Source organism: Urocampus carinirostris, chromosome 14 (assembly GCF_059441175.1).
Source record: "Urocampus carinirostris isolate Australia breed hairy pipefish chromosome 14, RoL_Ucar_1.0, whole genome shotgun sequence".
NCBI classification, from domain to species: domain Eukaryota; kingdom Metazoa; phylum Chordata; class Actinopteri; order Syngnathiformes; family Syngnathidae; genus Urocampus; species Urocampus carinirostris.
In genome coordinates this window covers 235,308-252,475 of record NC_142362.1, presented here as the reverse complement: position 1 = coordinate 252,475, position 17,168 = coordinate 235,308, and the positions used below count along the sequence as shown (strand labels likewise).

General features: G+C 44.1%; 2 protein-coding genes across 3 annotated transcripts; one reads left to right on the top strand and one right to left on the bottom strand.

Moving 5' to 3' along the window:
* Positions 1-282: 282 nt before the first annotated feature.
* Positions 283-6,162, bottom strand: tsn (translin). The gene is made up of 6 exons (XM_088353408.1): positions 5,963-6,162; positions 5,757-5,850; positions 4,041-4,137; positions 1,841-1,956; positions 1,688-1,767; positions 283-689 (listed from the first exon to the last, which is right to left on the bottom strand). Exons 1-6 carry the CDS (start codon positions 6,026-6,028, stop codon positions 468-470), a joined length of 675 nt encoding a protein of 224 aa, XP_088209534.1. The 5' UTR covers positions 6,029-6,162; the 3' UTR covers positions 283-467.
* A 2,045-nt stretch (positions 6,163-8,207) lies between these two features.
* fam124a (family with sequence similarity 124 member A) lies at positions 8,208-16,617 on the top strand. Of its 2 annotated transcripts, XM_088353407.1 has the most exons (5): positions 8,213-8,375; positions 8,479-8,501; positions 11,466-11,497; positions 12,616-13,346; positions 15,932-16,617. In XM_088353407.1, the coding sequence occupies exons 4-5, from the start codon at positions 12,627-12,629 to the stop codon at positions 16,445-16,447; spliced, it is 1,236 nt and encodes a 411-aa protein (XP_088209533.1). In that variant the 5' UTR covers positions 8,213-8,375; positions 8,479-8,501; positions 11,466-11,497; positions 12,616-12,626; the 3' UTR covers positions 16,448-16,617. The 2 variants fall into 2 exon arrangements, with proteins under 2 accessions (XP_088209532.1, XP_088209533.1); XM_088353406.1 differs by lacking the exon at positions 8,479-8,501 and having other exon boundaries at positions 8,208-8,375.
* The last annotated feature ends 551 nt before the right edge of the window (positions 16,618-17,168 follow it).

Here is a 17,168-nt window from a genome sequence, read left to right as displayed (position 1 = left end):
GGCATTAAAAACATTTTCTGCTCCTTTTTCTTCTGCATTTTGTGGCCGGTGCCACTTTGAATTCAAAAGGTGGGAAAATACATTTCAAATACGGTCGTCTGGAAAAGAAGGTATGTCGTGGCATATTGGATTCCATCAAATACGTTTCCTCCTAAAATACGACATATACGTCGTTATTCTGGAAAAGGAGGCACGTGGATTTCATCCAATACATTTCTCCCAAATGATACCGGAGTCCGAAAAAGAAGGCCTCTTTTCACACGACGGATTTTAGAAAATCAATAAGCTGCAAAAATGAGACTTTATTAGCATTTTACTGCCGAAAGGATGATTTACGATAATATACGAAGTATATTGTCACATGTTGCATTCTTTCCTATATCCCCCGTATCGTATCGTAAAGAGCCAAGACAGAACATAAGATTTAGAAAAAAACCAAGGGTTGAAGAAGCGGCGTCGGGGACTTCCTAAAGGGGGCGCTCCTCCCGGGCGAGTCCCCGAATGGAGAGATCGTAGAGGACTTCCTCCACCTTCTTGACGTCGTACTTGAGTCCGTCGTAGCGTTTGCGCAGGGGGTCGTTCTTCAGGTTGAGGAGGCGGAACGCCGAATCCAGCTCCTTGACGAAGTGGGAGATGGCCAGGGGGCGCTGGTAATCCCCCGCCGTCACGCTGTTCACCGCCAAGCGCGACTGACGACATTCACACCACGTTCAACACCTGTTTTCCGACCCTCTTACTTTCTCTCGCTTGTCGGGGCTAAAGGGGGGGACCGGCTTTCCACATCCAAAATAAGAACTCATCTTCTACTACTTACTCTCACGTTACCAAATTCATGATCGCAACTAGAAAAGAGAGAAAGAGAAGGAGAGAAAGAAATTCTACCATGTTTGCTTTAAGAGCGGCGCCTGGTTTTCAAAGTGCGGCTCGTTTTTCCCTCGCACTTCTCGGCGTTGACTCGTGGGCCGATTTAAAACCCTTGGCAGCCCTGATCTGGCCCGCAGGCCGCGTGCTCGACACCCGTCTTAAAATGTCTTGTCTGGGGTTCAGGGTGTTCAGAGCTCATTTGCTTTGGTTTCTTTCCCCCGCTATAACAAGGTTTCACTTTATTCAGAATTCATTTGTGGAGTAAGTTTCTGCAGTGCAGCGGTGAACACATTCCTCTAACACTCGAAAGGTCCCCGGTTCGACACCCGGGGAGGGATGTGCGCCATTGGGCTGTACTTGCCCAAGACACACCACAGGAAATGCTGCTCCTACCACCCATTTAATTAAGGGATCCACCCAGGATCTCAGGGGTCTTCAAGGTGGCGCCCGCAGGCACTTGGACGCCCCGTGTGGACAGCCGAGGTAACTGCGGACTTTCTCGGTAAAAAACTCACCAGTGCCGGCTCATTCCGTTTTCTAGTGGTCAACCTGAATCCATTGAACTCTATTTCCTCCTTTCACTCTTTCTTTCTCTCATTTTCTCCTTTTTTTCTCTTTTTACACCTTTCTTTCTCTCAGTCTCTCCTGTTCTCTATTCTTCTCATGATGTCTTTTTCGCTTCTTTGTTACTCGTCCTCTTTTTCTCTCTTGTACCTTCACTCACGAACCTAGTCATGAAATGCAGGTGAAAGCGGGCATCCCCCCTTTCGGCCTAAGAAGTACGAGAAAGTAGTTGCGGGCCGGAAAAGGCTTTGGAACTCACCAATTCGCTGGCCATGATGAGAACGCCGGCCAGGTAGTCCTCCACGTCCAGGTGAAAGCCTTTGTGGCGCACCACCTCGACTAGGACACACACGAGGGTCAGGGTGAGGGGCTCGCTTGTAAACGGACCACCGAGCGAGGCGGCGAAACTCACTGTCCAGGATTTGCGCCACCTCCTCCCGAGTCACCAGGCGCTCGCTTTCCAGGTAGACCACGAAAGCCGCCAGGAAGCTCAAGCGTTGCAGGACGAAGCGCCAGAGCTCGTGGAACCTGTCGCCCGTTTCATAAAAAGGATTTTGAATCGGCGTTTTATTCCTATCCCGTGATTCGTCCGACACCCTTCGCCCGGACCGATTCGAGCACTTTTGACAGTACCGATGAATCCATTCATTCACTTTGAAGACTAAAATAAATTGGCTATCTTGCTGCTAGCACATACGTCGGGCTATTTCGAGTCGTTCCTGTCTATTTCTTTTTTGCGTCCATGGGCTGCAATAAAATGACATCGATTCTGCCTCACGCTTGTTTACAAACGGGGAGATGTTGGCTCATGACGGAGTTCAAAAGAAAAAAAGTACAGTACGTATTATTATAAAAAGCAGAAAAAAGCCAAATTGGGACTCGTTTTATGGATATTGATTGCTCGAAGCAGAGTACATTCAATTTTTCAATCTGCTGATCTTTTGCTTTTTGTTAGACTTATTTTAATTTAGGTTTTTGTGCACGTGTAGAATTGTAAGTGTTTTTTTTTTAATGGTCATATGATCATTTATATATAGCGCTGAAAAGTTCATATTTTCACTTTATACTTTATTGTTTTGCTTTTTCAGGGACGTTGCGTTGTTTTTTGACTTGAAATCTGTTCGGTGTGTAAAAAGTCAAACATGTTTTGCCCATTAGGACTTTTTCTGGTAGATCTGTGAAGATTTTCATTTCGATGTGACACGTTTTTCAGGAATCCCCTGCAAAACACACGGTTGTCATCCACTTGTGAAGAACAATGTAATGGCTCTCGTTGCCTTTCCAGTTATTTCTACAACTCTTCTGTCACAAAAACGTTCATGAGGTTTGCTTCACCAGCCGTAGTCACTCATAATCACTCGCAAGAAGTTAAAAGGCAACACTATGAAGCTCATTTCACTGACGCAACTTTCTAAGTCACCAAAATTGCTCATTGGTATAACTGTATGCATATTTATGACCCAGCAAATGATAGATAGATAGATAGATAGATAGTTGATTCATCCCCGTAGGGAAATTCACACTTCCAGCAGTATCCTTGTGTTGATTATTAACAGATGAACAGGATGGCCTCAGGGTGCTGTGTTGTAGTTTAGCCACAGCGGAGCGGATGACATCACACGCTAGGCCAAAGGTTCGACATCCCTGCAGCAGATGAAAATCTTTGTGCCCAGGGTTACACCACACCGCCTTGTGTTCGCGTAGATAGCGAGTCCGCCTCCTCTCGGCTTCCCGCAGGCTTTCGTGTCTCTGTCCAACAGCGCTGAAGCCGGATAGCTCCGGGTAGCGCCACGTTAGCGTCCGGGATGCCAGACGTTAGCCACGTTTCCGTAAAACACAGCAAACTGCACTCCCTGTACACTTTGATGTTTTTCACCAGCACAGCCAGTTCCTCTGTCTTATTTGGTAGAGAGTTCACATTTACCCTGATTACGGACGGTACCGAAGGCTTATAACGCCACTAGCTACTTAGCCTTAGTTCCAAATGTGATGACTTTTTCTGTTAACCTGTAATAAAGTCATACAAGAAGCAAAGCTCATGAATGTTTTTTGTGACAAAGAACATATGACAGAGAAAAATCAGAGTTGTAGAAATAACTGGAAACTCAGGAGAGCTGTGACATTGTTCTTCACGGGTGAATGTCAAATTTTGACCACAACTGTATGAAATGACTAAATCATTTGGTGCATAAGGTTTTATGACTCTTGATAATTTATCATAAAACCCCCAAAAAATGCGAGGAGCTGGCTCTTCTCAGTGAGCCGAACCGAAAGAGAGTTTTCTAAACAGAGCTGTCCTCTTGGGTGCGACCAGTAGGGGGCGGTGACGCTTTACACGACAACGCCATCATGACTGAAGGCGGACGGGTCTGCGTCATTTTCGAGAACTTTCTAAAAATAATTTTTCTTTATTTCTTGCGCGATCGATCGCGTCCGACTGCCAAGACACACGGCAATGGCAACGATTTCCAGCGTTTTCAAGCATTTTACCCAAAATTCAAACATTTTCCTGACCTTGAAAACACCCCATCAAAACGTAAGCGTTTTCAAAGATTTCCATCACCCGCGGGAACCCTGATTCATATCACAGACTCCCTTGAGGATTTACACACCTGTAGTACTGGTCCACGGGGAACTTGGTCTTCAATTCTGCAAAGTGAGTCCGGACGGTGCCAAATAATTCTCGCGCTTTCGTACACTTAACAGGGACTGTTGATGGAGAGGAGACAAAAGACGGGGTTAGGGCATTCTTACCTTACGATACGTTCACGTTACAGCGCGGAATGTTTTTTCGGCCCCTCGTTACGGCATTCTCCCCCCGATACGATGTCAAAAAACATACTATTTAAACGTCGTGGTATTGGATTTATGAGGCCTTTTGTCTCCAAGATGCCTGCCTGCCATTGGTACGTGGCACAGCACGAAGATGCCGATATGCTATTGGTTGAACTTTCTCCCATAATGCTCTCTGTTCAGCTCAGAATCTCCCATTACAAACTTTCATTTGTGAAGCTATAGGTTACCGGACTTGCAGTGATGCTAAAGGGAGAAGCGAGAAGATAGTAATGGACACGAAATTTGAGATACTTAAAATATACGATGAAAGCGCACGTATCACCCTAAGAATAAGGAGTCGGTTAAAGCAACAAAGTCATCGAAGGGCATCATTTAAGGATAATCCCCACAAGTAGAAGCTTTTAAATCAGTTTTAACTTTCATCCGCCGTCTTTTTCCCCCTCTGCATCCACCCGCTATGCCACTTGACCAACCTGAGTCATGTCCCACGAAAAGTGAATGTAGGTTTTTCTTTTTTACATGGATATTAATATGTTAGTTAATCATACACACGATACTTGATATAGATATCACTTGACATAGATTATTTTGTCAATAATGTTTCCTATGAATATAAATTCTGATGTATCATCTAGTATACCCGGGGTTTGGAACGCATAAGCCGATTGCTATATGCTTCTATCCCTCGCCATACAACAATCTCACTTTGCGATTCCCACCTTAATGTCCTATTCAGGGGGTGTACTGTAATATAGGTGCAGGAGCAGTAACTGTGTACCCCTCCAACTAGAGCAAAAAAAGAAGCAGAAGCAGCAGGCTAAAGGACAGCATATGCTGTCTTCCAAATGAATGCAAAACTGCTTGAAATGGCACATTTTGTATTCTAAACCTACTGCGTACTTGGTGCTATTTGTTCTGGCCATTATTTAATATTTGTTTTGCAACTTATTTATTGCATGTTTAGAGACGGGTAGGAGCAAGTAATATCAACTATGTCATCTATTACGACTAAGATTGAGCTAGCTATCTACTTTATTGAGATAGCTACAAAGCTAGCTATCAATTGAGCTATCGAGCTGGCTATGAAGCTATTTTTTCCCCGCGCTTCCCACTTCGGTCTTGTTTTCGTCGTTCACTAATATTATTTCGACTTGTTTTCGTTGCAATGCGAATTTGAGTTTGTCACTCATTCGCTGCAGTCATTTTAATTTTCATTAAAAGGATGATTTGGGGGGGAAAATATATTACTGATGAATTCAAACAAAAGGTAGAGAGCGCTTCTTTCAGGGCTGAAAGGTTGCAGGTTCGACTCCCGATCCTCCGAAATAATTGCCGAGGTGTCCTGGGGCAAGACACCGAACCCCCTAATGCGTGGCTGACTCCGCTACTGGTGTGTGAATGGCTAAGAGTGAAGCAGATTGTAAAGCGCTTTGGGAGGTCTCCAGCGCCATATAAATCCATGTCATTGACCACCTGTGCTGCATGTTGTGCATATAGTTTATTCGACGTTAGAGTTGGGGAGAAAAACGTACTGTCTTTGAATTCAGAAGGCTGGTGCACACTTTGGACAACGGTGAGAATTTCTCTGGCGGTCTGCTCCAAGGCCTGCACCACTTTCCGGATTTCCTACCGACGCGAACGCATCACAAAAGCAGGTAAACACACGTGACACTCGGCGACGACAAAGCGACTAGCTTTCGAGAGTTAGCCGCTAGCTCACAAAGCTGACCACTCTTACCTCGCGGACGTCCTGGTCGGCGCTCAGGTATCCTTGAATGTGTGAGAACATGTCGCTGACCGACATGACGAAAATGGCCTCTTAAGTACGAACAGGCAAACGGGGTTAAGAGATTTTGAGAGCGCTGATTTCAAACACAAGACGATACCCGCGATACGTCACTGTTGCGCCGCAGAGGCGCGTAAATATGACGTCACAACAAGGCTATTTCTTTTTTAACATTCAAGGGAACACTGTACAAACAATACAATATTGACGAGATAAAAAAGAGAAAAATAGATAAGTCTTACAACAATACATTGTGTGGTTTTCGATGATAAATATCGATAGTGTTTTTTGTTTTCTATTGAACAAAACTCACACACGTTTCCCTACAAAATGTGCATTGCATCGTTGTGTATCACTATAAATATGTGTGCAACAAAATAAAAATAGAGGAAAAAATGCCAAGGGAAATAGTCGTATAGTTTTTATTTTATCTTCTGAAGGCGCGTGGAGATGACGTCACCACAACGCGCTATAAACATGTTTTTTTTCTAATTGAACAAGAACAAAAGGAATTATAGAAATATAAAAAGACAAACAAAAGGGGAAAAAATCACTCATGAATAAATACTTTGTATGGCTCTCATAAATATGATGTCCTTTTTGTGTTTGATTTTCATATAAGTAGGGTTTTAGAAGATGACGCCACAATGACGTCACATCAACACGACTTTTTGAATTGAACGATGCAAACAATTGAAAACTTACTAAAGCAAAAAGAAAACATTTTTGTTTTTGTCTTTTTTCTCTTTTCTTTCCTTCCATTTTTCCTTTTCTCCATTTTTGCTTTAAGTGCTTTCTTTGACCCTACTTTTCCCGTTTTCCTCTTTTGCCTCTTATTTATTTTTCTCTATTTTTTATTCCTTTTCGAAACAAATCTTTCTTTTTGTCTTTGGGAAGAATTGGGGGGAAATGAGAAGAAACAGTCTGCTTTTCGCTCCCTCTCAGTCTCCGTAGTTTGTAGTCTTCCTTGGACTCCTTTTTTTGGATACAGCGACATCTAGTGGACAGATATGAAATAACCTCCCCCGGACCACAGCTTCAGGGTCGATTTGCAGGGTAGTCTAAGCCATTGGAATTCACAATATACGCTTTATTATTGATGCCATTTTTTTAGTTTACTTCGAACATTCTGCCTCTTTTTCTTCATCTTTATCATTTTAACCAGCTATTAACAACATTGTTAAAATCGAGATTAGACGTGGCACTCCCGGACAAACATGTCATGAAAGACTTAAAAGACAAAAGTAACATTTGTAAGGGGAAACAGCGATTTTAGGATAAATAGAAAAAAAATATATTGAGCGTTTGGAGTTAGCGGCGTTTACTTGAAAGACAGCTGGGATTTTGGATGTTTTAAGAGCAGGAATGGGCAACTGTTTGGAGTTTAAGAAAGGTTCCTCATGTGAAGAACCTCCCCATTTTTTTCATTCAGGGATCAAAAATAACACGCAGAAATATACATTTTACACATTTATTTGTTTAAGTTTCATCGAATGGATTTGAAAACACTCCCAATGAAAGCAAAATCATATCGAAGGTCCCTGTTTTAAGAACCGCATTTCATATCTAGTTTTGCAGTTTTACTGCAGTCCGATTTGTATGATAGTATTTCTGTAGTATTACTGCAGTTACAGTTTTGTAGTGTTCGTGTAGTATAATGTTCTAGGAGCTACCCGGAGCTCTCCGGAGCTAGCCGGCTTCAGCGCTGTTAGACAAAGACACGAAAACCTGCGGGAAGAGGAGAGGAGGCGGACTCGCTATCTCCGTGAACACGAGGCGGTGTCACCCTGGGCACCAAGATTTCCATCTGCTGCAGGGATGTCCAACTTTTGGACTAGCGTGTGACCTCATCTACTCCGCTGTTGTTAAACTAAAACACAGCACCCCGAGGCCATCCTGTTATCCTGTTAATAATCAACACTAGGGTACTGCTGGAAGTGTGAATTTTCCTACGGGGATGAATAAAAACTATCTATCTATCTATCTAGTATTTCTACAATAGTATTTTAGAGTATTTCTATCGTTGTATTTGTTTCCTATATCTGTAGTATTTTTTGGAGCATTACTCTAGTTGCATTTTAGTGGTATTTGCATATGAGATGAAGAAGCCGCAGTTTTGACGTCTCAGCACCCCCGAAGCTCCGCCTCCAACGACGATTGTCATTTCACGGGTTAGATTTCCGAGGGTACCCGAAGGCACCACCGTCCGACTCCACCGTGCCGCGCACAATCTCTTCCATGTACACAACTTTTCTTTGCTTTTTTTTGCAAACAAATGTCATTTCCTACCTTTTCTATGGACTCGATCCTCTTTTGAGATGGAGAAGAGTTGCGTGGAAGATGATTCGGGAGCAGAAACTGGCGGGTGAGTCTGAAAAGAAAAAGGAGAAGAAATGAGGAGCAGATGCTCTGCCCGACATGACGTCACGCGTGAATTCTAATTTAACAAGAAATGTTTTTTGCTTCAGATATTAACGAATGGAACTCACCGGTATGCCATCTTTTTTTGTGGTAGAATTCGTAGGTTATAGTTTGACTGTAGTAGTGTTTCTAGTCGTGTTTTTGTGGTATTGTATTTGGACCGTGGGCCGCCTGTGGTCTGCGGGCCGTCGTTTGCCTAGCGTCGGATTAAGACGTTGGCACGGTGTCCCTCCTCATGAAAGATTCCCTAAAATAGGATGAAGTGGGCAAATGAAAGGGCATCGCTGGGAGGAAGTACAGAAAAAAAGAATCTTTCGGAGGGACTAGCCCGAGACGTCTCGTTAAGCCCATAAAGTACACAGTATTCAAAAAAACATATCTACGATCCAATGAATTGACTGTATTTGATATACGTTCCTTAAATCAAATCATCCTTCATCTGAGGAAATAGCTCTTCTCATTTGAAGGCACCTTTTGTTTTCAAACCAATTTTGTACCTCGAGATTTTTTAAAATTTTGTATGATAGTACTACTGTAGAAGGATTTCTGTGATATTTTTTCTTTTCACATTGAAAGCAAAACATGTTTTTCAGCACTACATTTGATCTTTCGTTTTGTTGGAATGTTGACGTTTTTGTAGTATTCTTGTAGCAGTATTTTGGGAGTATCTCCAAGCTTTTTATTTATCGCTATGTCAATGCAGTCCATTGACCAATTGACTATTTATGGGCTGAAAAAGTTGTCATTTGAATTGATTTCTTTCCTAAAATCCAACAATCTTTTAAGAGACAGTGTGTACAACTGGTACAAAAACTGTCATTCATTCATAAAAAATAAACATTGATCTGAATACTAGAAAAAAATACTACTGGCAGAACAAGAACAAGAAAAAAACTACAATTATACAAAAAATGTACTATGTAAAAATTACAAAAAAAAACTACAGAAATACCGCAGAACTACTCCAAAAATGACTGCGGAAATACGACAACAATACAGCAAATATAACCGCAGTAATACTCCAAAGCTTTCTATTTAATGTAGTGCTTAAAGGGACAGCGTCTCCTAGTGGTGCGAAAAGCTTGGCCCTGGGCAAAAAGACATCTCCTGTCATGATACCAATGTTAACGTTGATAAATATCGCAAGGTGGAGAAATTTGTATTTGTTTTACGTAGCGGAATCCCATCTCCTCGTTGCCGCCATGATAGTTTAGCATCTTGCTGCTACGCCGTGCTCTGTGGCACAGCTTTTCCTTGGCATTCGACAACACAGTGCCATCTTGTGGTCAAATATGAAAATAATCAGGTTTTTCGCACACATGAAAGTTCACGGGATTGGAAATTTGCAGAGGTTCCGAATCGGAAGCTGAAAAAAGGATCGATCTGTCATCTTCTTCCATTTGCAGTTTTTGGGGGAAATGCTCATGAAAGCCCACACAGGTTTTCAATAGCCTGGATTTTAAAGGCCCAGTGTGTATTATACAATATCTCCCTTAGTGGTGTCAAAATAGACTATTTGTTCAAGAAAAACAGCCACTTGTCATTTCTACAGGTCAGCCCTGCACGGGGTGGTTGGCCAGTTCTGTGGTTTACTCGTAGTCCCCATTTTTCCCTGGTTTCCGTCTCCAGCCATGCATGTTAGCCACTCGGCTGAAGCCTTTGGCCCGCCGCTCTTGTTATTGTTAGCTGCTCCTGCTTAGCCCTTCGGTGCCTTCCACGACTGGTCATGCAAGTGAACTTCCCTTGACTCCAGGATTCTTTTCCCACTGTTTCCTTCTCTAGCCTCAGGCGTGTTGCCGTTTTCTCGCTGCCGGGGGCGGATGTCGTCTTTTCGTTGCCGCTTTGCATCCTTCCTTTACTTTGGGGAGAGCCAACCAAACATTTTGGAGCGAAGAGGCCTCTTAAAGGGGGACAATGCCGTGCCCCCACGTTGACTTCTGACCCTTCCCGGCTCGTAAATCTATTCTCCTTTTTCATTTTCCTGTGACTCAACCGGGAGCCGTCGGTAATTGCCGCCGACACAAAAGGCGGTCGCGGCTTCCTCTCTGTTTTGAAAAGGGACATTTTTGGGCTCGGCGCTTTCTAATTTGAGCTCAAGATAAGATAAGAAGTCGACGACTGGCTTTTTTCTTGTACTTTTCAAGACAAAGTACCGGCTGAATATTTGCTTGTGCTGGGGATGTCCTTCCCTGAAGCACCCCTCCTTGGTTTTTCTTTTAAGCAAACAAGGAGATCTAGATGAGTGCTTTTTGTAATTCCCTGTTTTTTTAACCTTTTTTTAAGTTGATAAAAATAGGTCAAAAATTGCCAGGACGAGTGCATGCTACATCAAAACAGGGATCTATGAAATGTGTATCAGTGCAAGGATTACACATCCAGTATGAACCATTTTGAGTTTTCCTTTCCCTCATGTAGGTTTTAGATCAGGGGATGCTGTCATAACAGTCTGTGGTTTGCAATAATCTGTGTTGCCCTTTGAGACTCCTTGTGATTAAGGGCCAAACAAATAAACAGGACTTGACCAATCTTTCACACGAAACCACTAAGGTTCCCAGTTGGGGGGAAAAATAATACGTCAGAATAGGGGTAAAAAAATGTCATTTTTCATATAATTTCTTTTTTGTTTACCATGAAAAAACAATTGTATTTTAGTTTAACATTTATCCTGTCCAACTCATATTCTATATTTCATTAACTAGATTAAAGAGAAAACAATCCGTTTATTTCCATGCATCCAAATAGTCATTTGGTACATGTTTTAGGACACCGTCAGAATATTGGCCAAAAATGCTAAGTGATTCAACTATAATTGAGCTAAGTTTAGAGTGAAAATTTGACATTGATTTGTAGTAAAATTAGCAAATAAATACATTTTGAAAAGTCCATACTTCAAAAGGAAAAACGGACTCAGGTTTTTCATAAAAACTTGCATTCTTTCATTTACTTTGACGATGGATTTCCTTCAGCAAGAATGAGATTTCCTGGCATTTTTATAACCGTAATAAGATTTCTACTTTCTTTTGGTTCTCTGCAGGTCCGATAGCAGCCCCTTGTCATCCACTAGCAGTAAGTACAAAACACATTTTCAAGATTTAAAGCCCCTCAATTTGCCACGTTAACGCGCGTGTGACAGTGTTAGCAGGTTGGCTCTTCGGGGTTTGTACGGGTGCTTGAAATCCTCGAAATCGAGTCAGACCCCCACGTTTCCTTTGTTTGTAAAGGACGCCGACACACCCGCCCTTGTGACTTGTCTTTGTGCCGTTGTCTTGTGAAGCATCAATGGCCAAGAGGACAGCTCTGTTTAGAAAACTGTCTTTTTTTGGCTCCCAAACAGCTTTTTTTGTGATATATTATCAATCATAAAACATGATGCAATCAATGATTTAGTCATGAGTCATTTCATATGTTTTGCAGGGGATTCCTAAAAACACGTGAAATATAAATTGAAAAAATTCAGATCTTCCCAATGAAATTGCAAAATACAAAACAAATGTAGGTTTTTACAGACAAAACAATAAAATACACATTGAAACCATGAACTCTTCAGTGCTATAAACAACATGATAACATTCAAAAACACTATTGACAACTCATTTCAACCAACTTAGGTCAATGAGTCCACATTTGGCTTATTTTTTACATACAGTACTTTCTCAGTATTGAACTCCATTATTAGCCGATAGAGCCCTTTCTCATTTTGTAAACATGAGAAATGTAGGCAATTGTTGAATCAGAATGTCAGAATTCATGTCAGTTTATAGCAGCCCATTGACATTCTCCTGACCCAATAACAATCCACGGAGCACGTGCTGGTGTTTACCCTTTCTTTGCGCCCTTTTGACTTTCCTCAGACTCGGATTTAGTTGAGGAATTTCTTTTCAATGAGACCGCCTGCTAAAATGCGAGTTGTAGCTCTACTCCTCACTTTTTTTTTCCTACATTGAGTCCTGCGCCTGCCCCGCTGTTTGACTGACAGCATACACTGGCATGACGCATTCGCGCACGCAGACAGTCACGCCCACCCAAAACGCACAATCTGCCTTGTGACAGCATTTGCTGCGGGCTTTCTGCTGACCACGATACGTTAATATCAATGAGAAAAAAGACGATTCGATGGAAAGTCTGTGAAGCGCCATGTTTTTGTTTTCGACAGGATTTGATGATTTTCTTTTTTTTCTGCGAAGGCGACGCGAAGATGGGGGACCTCGGGCGAGACCCTTTCCTAGTGAGCGTGCACCTGATCGCCGACCCGGGCCAGGGACACGTCCTCCAGCAGGCGGCGGACCGCCTTTTGGCCAGAATCCACCCCGAGTTACAACTTTTCAGGGTGTCGGAGCGCGCCCCCTCTTCCGGGCCCCCCAAAAGCTTTTGCCGGCACGGAGGGGGCGCCCCGCAACCGGCGCTGGCGCTCATTTTGTTCCTCCGGGAAAGCCACGGCCAGGAACTCCGTCTCCCGCCTTGGCGCTACCACCACACCGAGGAAGTGAGCGGGACTCGGCGTCGGGCTCCGGCGTCCACGCAGGATTTTTTCACCCTGGGGTCCGCCGGGACCCCGTTGTGGGCCCTGAGAAGGGTACGCTCCGGGAAAGGGACTCTCCGTTTGACGCTGTACTGCGGCCACGAGGACTTCGCCCGCACGGTGGGCTTGTACGAGCTCCTGCTGGGCCGCCGCTCGGACCGGCAGGAGAAAGACTTCTGCTTCCTGGTGGTCTACGCCAACCCTCAGCTGGAGGTCCAGATGGCCTTCAGGAGGTTGGCGCGGGGCAGGCGCCCGGTCCCGTCCGACGCGGCGGCGCTGGAGGTCAGGGTCCCAGACGTGGGGGACCTGGTGCCGCTCTTGCCCAACGCCTGCCGGCCCATCAGCGACCTCAGGTGGCAGACGCGAGACTACGACGGGAATCAAATACTCCTGCAGGTGAGGATCTCTTTTCTGGACTTTTCCGGTCACCCGGATTTGTTACTTTTTGCTTTTCGTGTCCCTGATCTTCTTACCAACCCTATGGAAGCCGAGAGCTACGTTTATGTTACCGAATATCGCGAAAAGCTAAAAGTTTGACATGCTATTTCCTAATAATCGTGCTACCGCGATCTTATTTGCCGTTGTTGTACTCGAAGTAGATGCAAATTAGGATGGACCACTCCAACCTCATTGACCTGGAAAATCAGAATGCCTGAGGAGCAATTTTCCAAAGGCTCCTCAGCTGTTCTCGGGGGGTTACCTTCCTTTTGTTTTCATTTATCTTCTCCGATCTTTTCCACTCACCTTCTCCAAGATCTAGTCCACACTGCCTGTCTCTTCTCACCTCTTGCTCGTTGGCTTATTTCGCTATTCTATTTTGTGTCATATTTTGTTCACTTTTCCTTTTTTTGTTTGTCTTTCTCTCAAACTTTTCTCTTTTGGTCTCTTTCTTCAAGTACTCCATATTTGCAGTCTATTGAAATGTACTGAATACGGTTAATTATGGAACGGATTAACCGTGAAAATCAAGGGAACACGGTATGCTGTTCTTTGGTCGAATTGTAAAACGAGCTGCCGTTTTCTGGAAAGTCCATTTTTTTTCTGTATACAGGCACTCATTTAGTGTCACGATCAATTTCAGATTTAGGGGGGATAAGTGAGGCGTCCGGGTGGCAAAGATTATCTTGGAAAGTCGAAGCGGATTAAGGCTCAGTCCATTAGCACGATTGGCGGCTAACAACGTGCTAATGTTTGTTGACAGCCATTCTGGAGAGACAGGTGGTCCTAAGCCCCTTTTATATTATCGCCGCATAGGAGACATTTGCTTTCAAGGTAGCAGCACGGGGCAAGTTAGAAATAGCGCAACATTCCGTTCCCACTGCACCAACGGAGGACCGTTTGGTCCAATCTGGTTTTTGGATCCCTGTCCGTTATAACATTTAGTCACGGTCGATTCCGGCCCACGAGCCGCTACTCTTTTTCTACATTTGAAGCACCGGGGGTTGAAATCATTATCGGCGGCACCGAGGATAACGGCGAGCCGCTCTTTTCCACAACGCACGTGCACAGGGTTTTAATGGGGAAGAGGGACGTAGGACAAGGTGCTCCGAAGAGTAAGGAAGAAGGAAGCCGATAACAGAAAACGAGGCCGGTCATCGAGTCTTAGACACGGCCCTAGACGTCGCAGGAATTTCTCCAACGGGTATTAAATCGGACGATCCCGCACGGAGTGTCCGTCGCAGTTGCCTTTAATACTCAATGAGTCTCAATGAACGTGCCCAATTTGGTCATCGGTTTTATGGCGCCCTTTCGATGTTTGAACTTTTTCACCCACAAATCAAGTCCTCAATTTATACATCCAATCGAACAGCAGTGGAAGATACCTTCTCGTTCTGTAAGTTCTTCAGATTGTTTTTGTTGCTTTCATCCATATATTACTGACTGTGATGTCACATGATGCACAAAATGACTTGAAAGAAGGGGAAAATAAGGCCAAAAATGCAATAGAAACAAAAGAAACGAATTAAAGACGGCGTCGATGTCAGCTCACTAAAGATTTGTTCCAACGAGCAAATGCAATGCGATCCGTTACCGCAGAAACCACCGAGGACAAAAACACAGAAGGACGACTCGTCGCATCCGCGGCGCAATCTGGCACTACTCTCCACGGTAGGGTTACTCTGGCGCTGTCGTCTAAAAAAAAAGGGCTCCGATTTTACGCGACACAGTCCTTGGCGTTCATTGGGATTTCCTAGTCTAAATATTACCCTATTCTTAATCATTCACCTGTTTATAACATAGTAATAACATGATCATTTGTTATAGTAGGAATCCAAATGAATAAATTCGATGGGCTTCATGGACAAAATAAATAAATCTGATCAAATATTAATCTTAAGTTTTTAAGCAATTCAATGGGAGGGTAGTATGAGAATCTATTGGTGCTTTTCATGGGTGTATTTCACAGGAAATACAACAAACTCAATTCCGATTTGTGAGTTTTTTATAGCGAATGAGGAAATCATGTGTAGTTTTTCTTTAGCTAGCTATCTGGCTACCTTTTTAGCTATTTAGCAAGCGATCTAGCAAGCTTTTTACATTTTATTTGCATGCTATCTAGCTAACATTTGATCTTTTGGGCTCCTTTTTAAGATATATTTTGGCCTCCTTTCTAGCTAGCTATCTTGCTTTGGTTTTAGCTTTTTACCTGTTAACCTTTCTAACTAAGTATCAAGCTCATTTTTTTAACCTATCCTATTTAGCATGCCATCTAGTTGGCTTTTTATATTTTTTTCATGCTATCAAGTTAACATTCGACCATTGTTCTGAGTTTTCATGTTAAATTTTGGCCTCCTTTTTAGCTATCTAGCTAGCTTTCTGTCTGGCTATTTAGATAGCATTTTACTAATTTAACTAGCTTTTTAGCTCCCCGTTTACCTTTCTAGCTAACTTTCGAGCTAAGTTTCTGTTTTGGAAATGTATAGGAGTGTGTGACGCTGGAAAAGGCTCGTACCGTCCTGATTTCTATTCTATGTCTTAAGATGCAAGGCGCTCACCGGAGAGGGTTCTACAATGGTGGCCAGCGGGCCGCTTCCGGCCACAGGAGCCTCCGACACCAAGCCTCCGTGCGTTCCCTCCCGCTATGCGACCGAGAGGACAACCATCCCGAGTGGTGGCGCACTTCCCGTTCCCTCTCCTCTCTCCCCGCCCCGAGGTTGTCCCCGAGGTCCCGGGGGTCCCCGGAGCCCCCGGCGAGACCCGGCCGGCGGGACCGGCGCCCCGTCTCCCCGCGGAGACGGGCCTCCTCGGTGCCTCCCGCGGGTCCGGACGCGGACCCCCTGGCGGGCGCCCAGGAGACGGACGTGGACACCGGGACCCCCGTGCGGAGCGGCGGCGTGGACTTCAGCGTGGTCTCGGCCTACGACGGCAAAAGCCCCTCGTGTCGGGGGGCGGGGGACAAAAAGGCAAAATGGAAGGACGGGAACGATGGCCTCGGGCACCGCCATAAACAATTTCTCAATACGTGCGTGAAGGAAGTCGAGGAATTCTACATTTGATGTAGGGCGGGGGGTCGAGGACATATGGCTCTATTTCACGAGCCATAACGGGGCCCGGGGACCCTTTTAGCACCCGGATCAGAGGTGGGCAAACTACTTCCCATGAATCTACATGTGATCCGGCCTATTGAAAATATATATCATCGTAAATACAGTAGTAGTAATAACTCCGCCGTTGTCCTTTTGTGTGTCTGCAACAACGAAACATCAAGGAACTAACATATTATTTGGTCTCGATTCTGAAAGAAATACTCGAGAAGACAGTAATACTAAGATGCAGTGCTAGGAAAAAAATGGACCGAACCATTTCAAGGCACTGCATTTTGTTTGATTTTTTTTCTTTTGAATCTTGCGTTTGTCCTCCTATTTGAGGCCCCTCCTGTCCTTTATCAAGGAAAAGGGAGTTTTTAAATGCCGGTTACGCCCATGAAGGGGCCCTAGGCAAAATTTGGTTCGGGGGGCCCCCTATTACGTGCACTCATTCCGTGTTCTACTCCGAATAGACTTCAAACAGAAGACGCGTCGTGTGATTAAGGCCACGGACACGTTTTTATATTTGCAGACGAATTCTTTCAAATTCGTAAATTTGCCTTTCGCGGAAAATCCATCAAATCCTAAGAGCTCAGAGGGCAACCGGGCAGGTTCAACCCATCCTTTCTCATGTCAACTGCGAGAGCAAGCTGGCCTTGACTTAGTCAAAATATTCAAACGCGCTATAGAA

Excerpts from the sequence above, each read along its gene's own strand:
- tsn (XM_088353408.1), bottom strand. The coding sequence starts at position 6,028 with ATGTCGGTCAGCGACATGTTCTCACACATTCAAGGATACCTGAGCGCC. Across the intron at positions 1,957-4,040 it reads CCCGTGGACCAGTACTACAG|GTTCCACGAGCTCTGGCGCT; the intron begins GTGTGTAAATCC and ends AACGGGCGACAG. Across the intron at positions 1,768-1,840 it reads GGTGGCGCAAATCCTGGACA|TCGAGGTGGTGCGCCACAAA; the intron begins GTGAGTTTCGCC and ends TGTGTGTCCTAG.
- fam124a (XM_088353406.1), top strand. The coding sequence starts at position 8,329 with ATGGAGAAGAGTTGCGTGGAAGATGATTCGGGAGCAGAAACTGGCGG. Across the intron at positions 8,376-11,465 it reads TCGGGAGCAGAAACTGGCGG|GTCCGATAGCAGCCCCTTGT; the intron begins GTGAGTCTGAAA and ends GGTTCTCTGCAG. Across the intron at positions 13,347-15,931 it reads GGAATCAAATACTCCTGCAG|ATGCAAGGCGCTCACCGGAG; the intron begins GTGAGGATCTCT and ends CTATGTCTTAAG.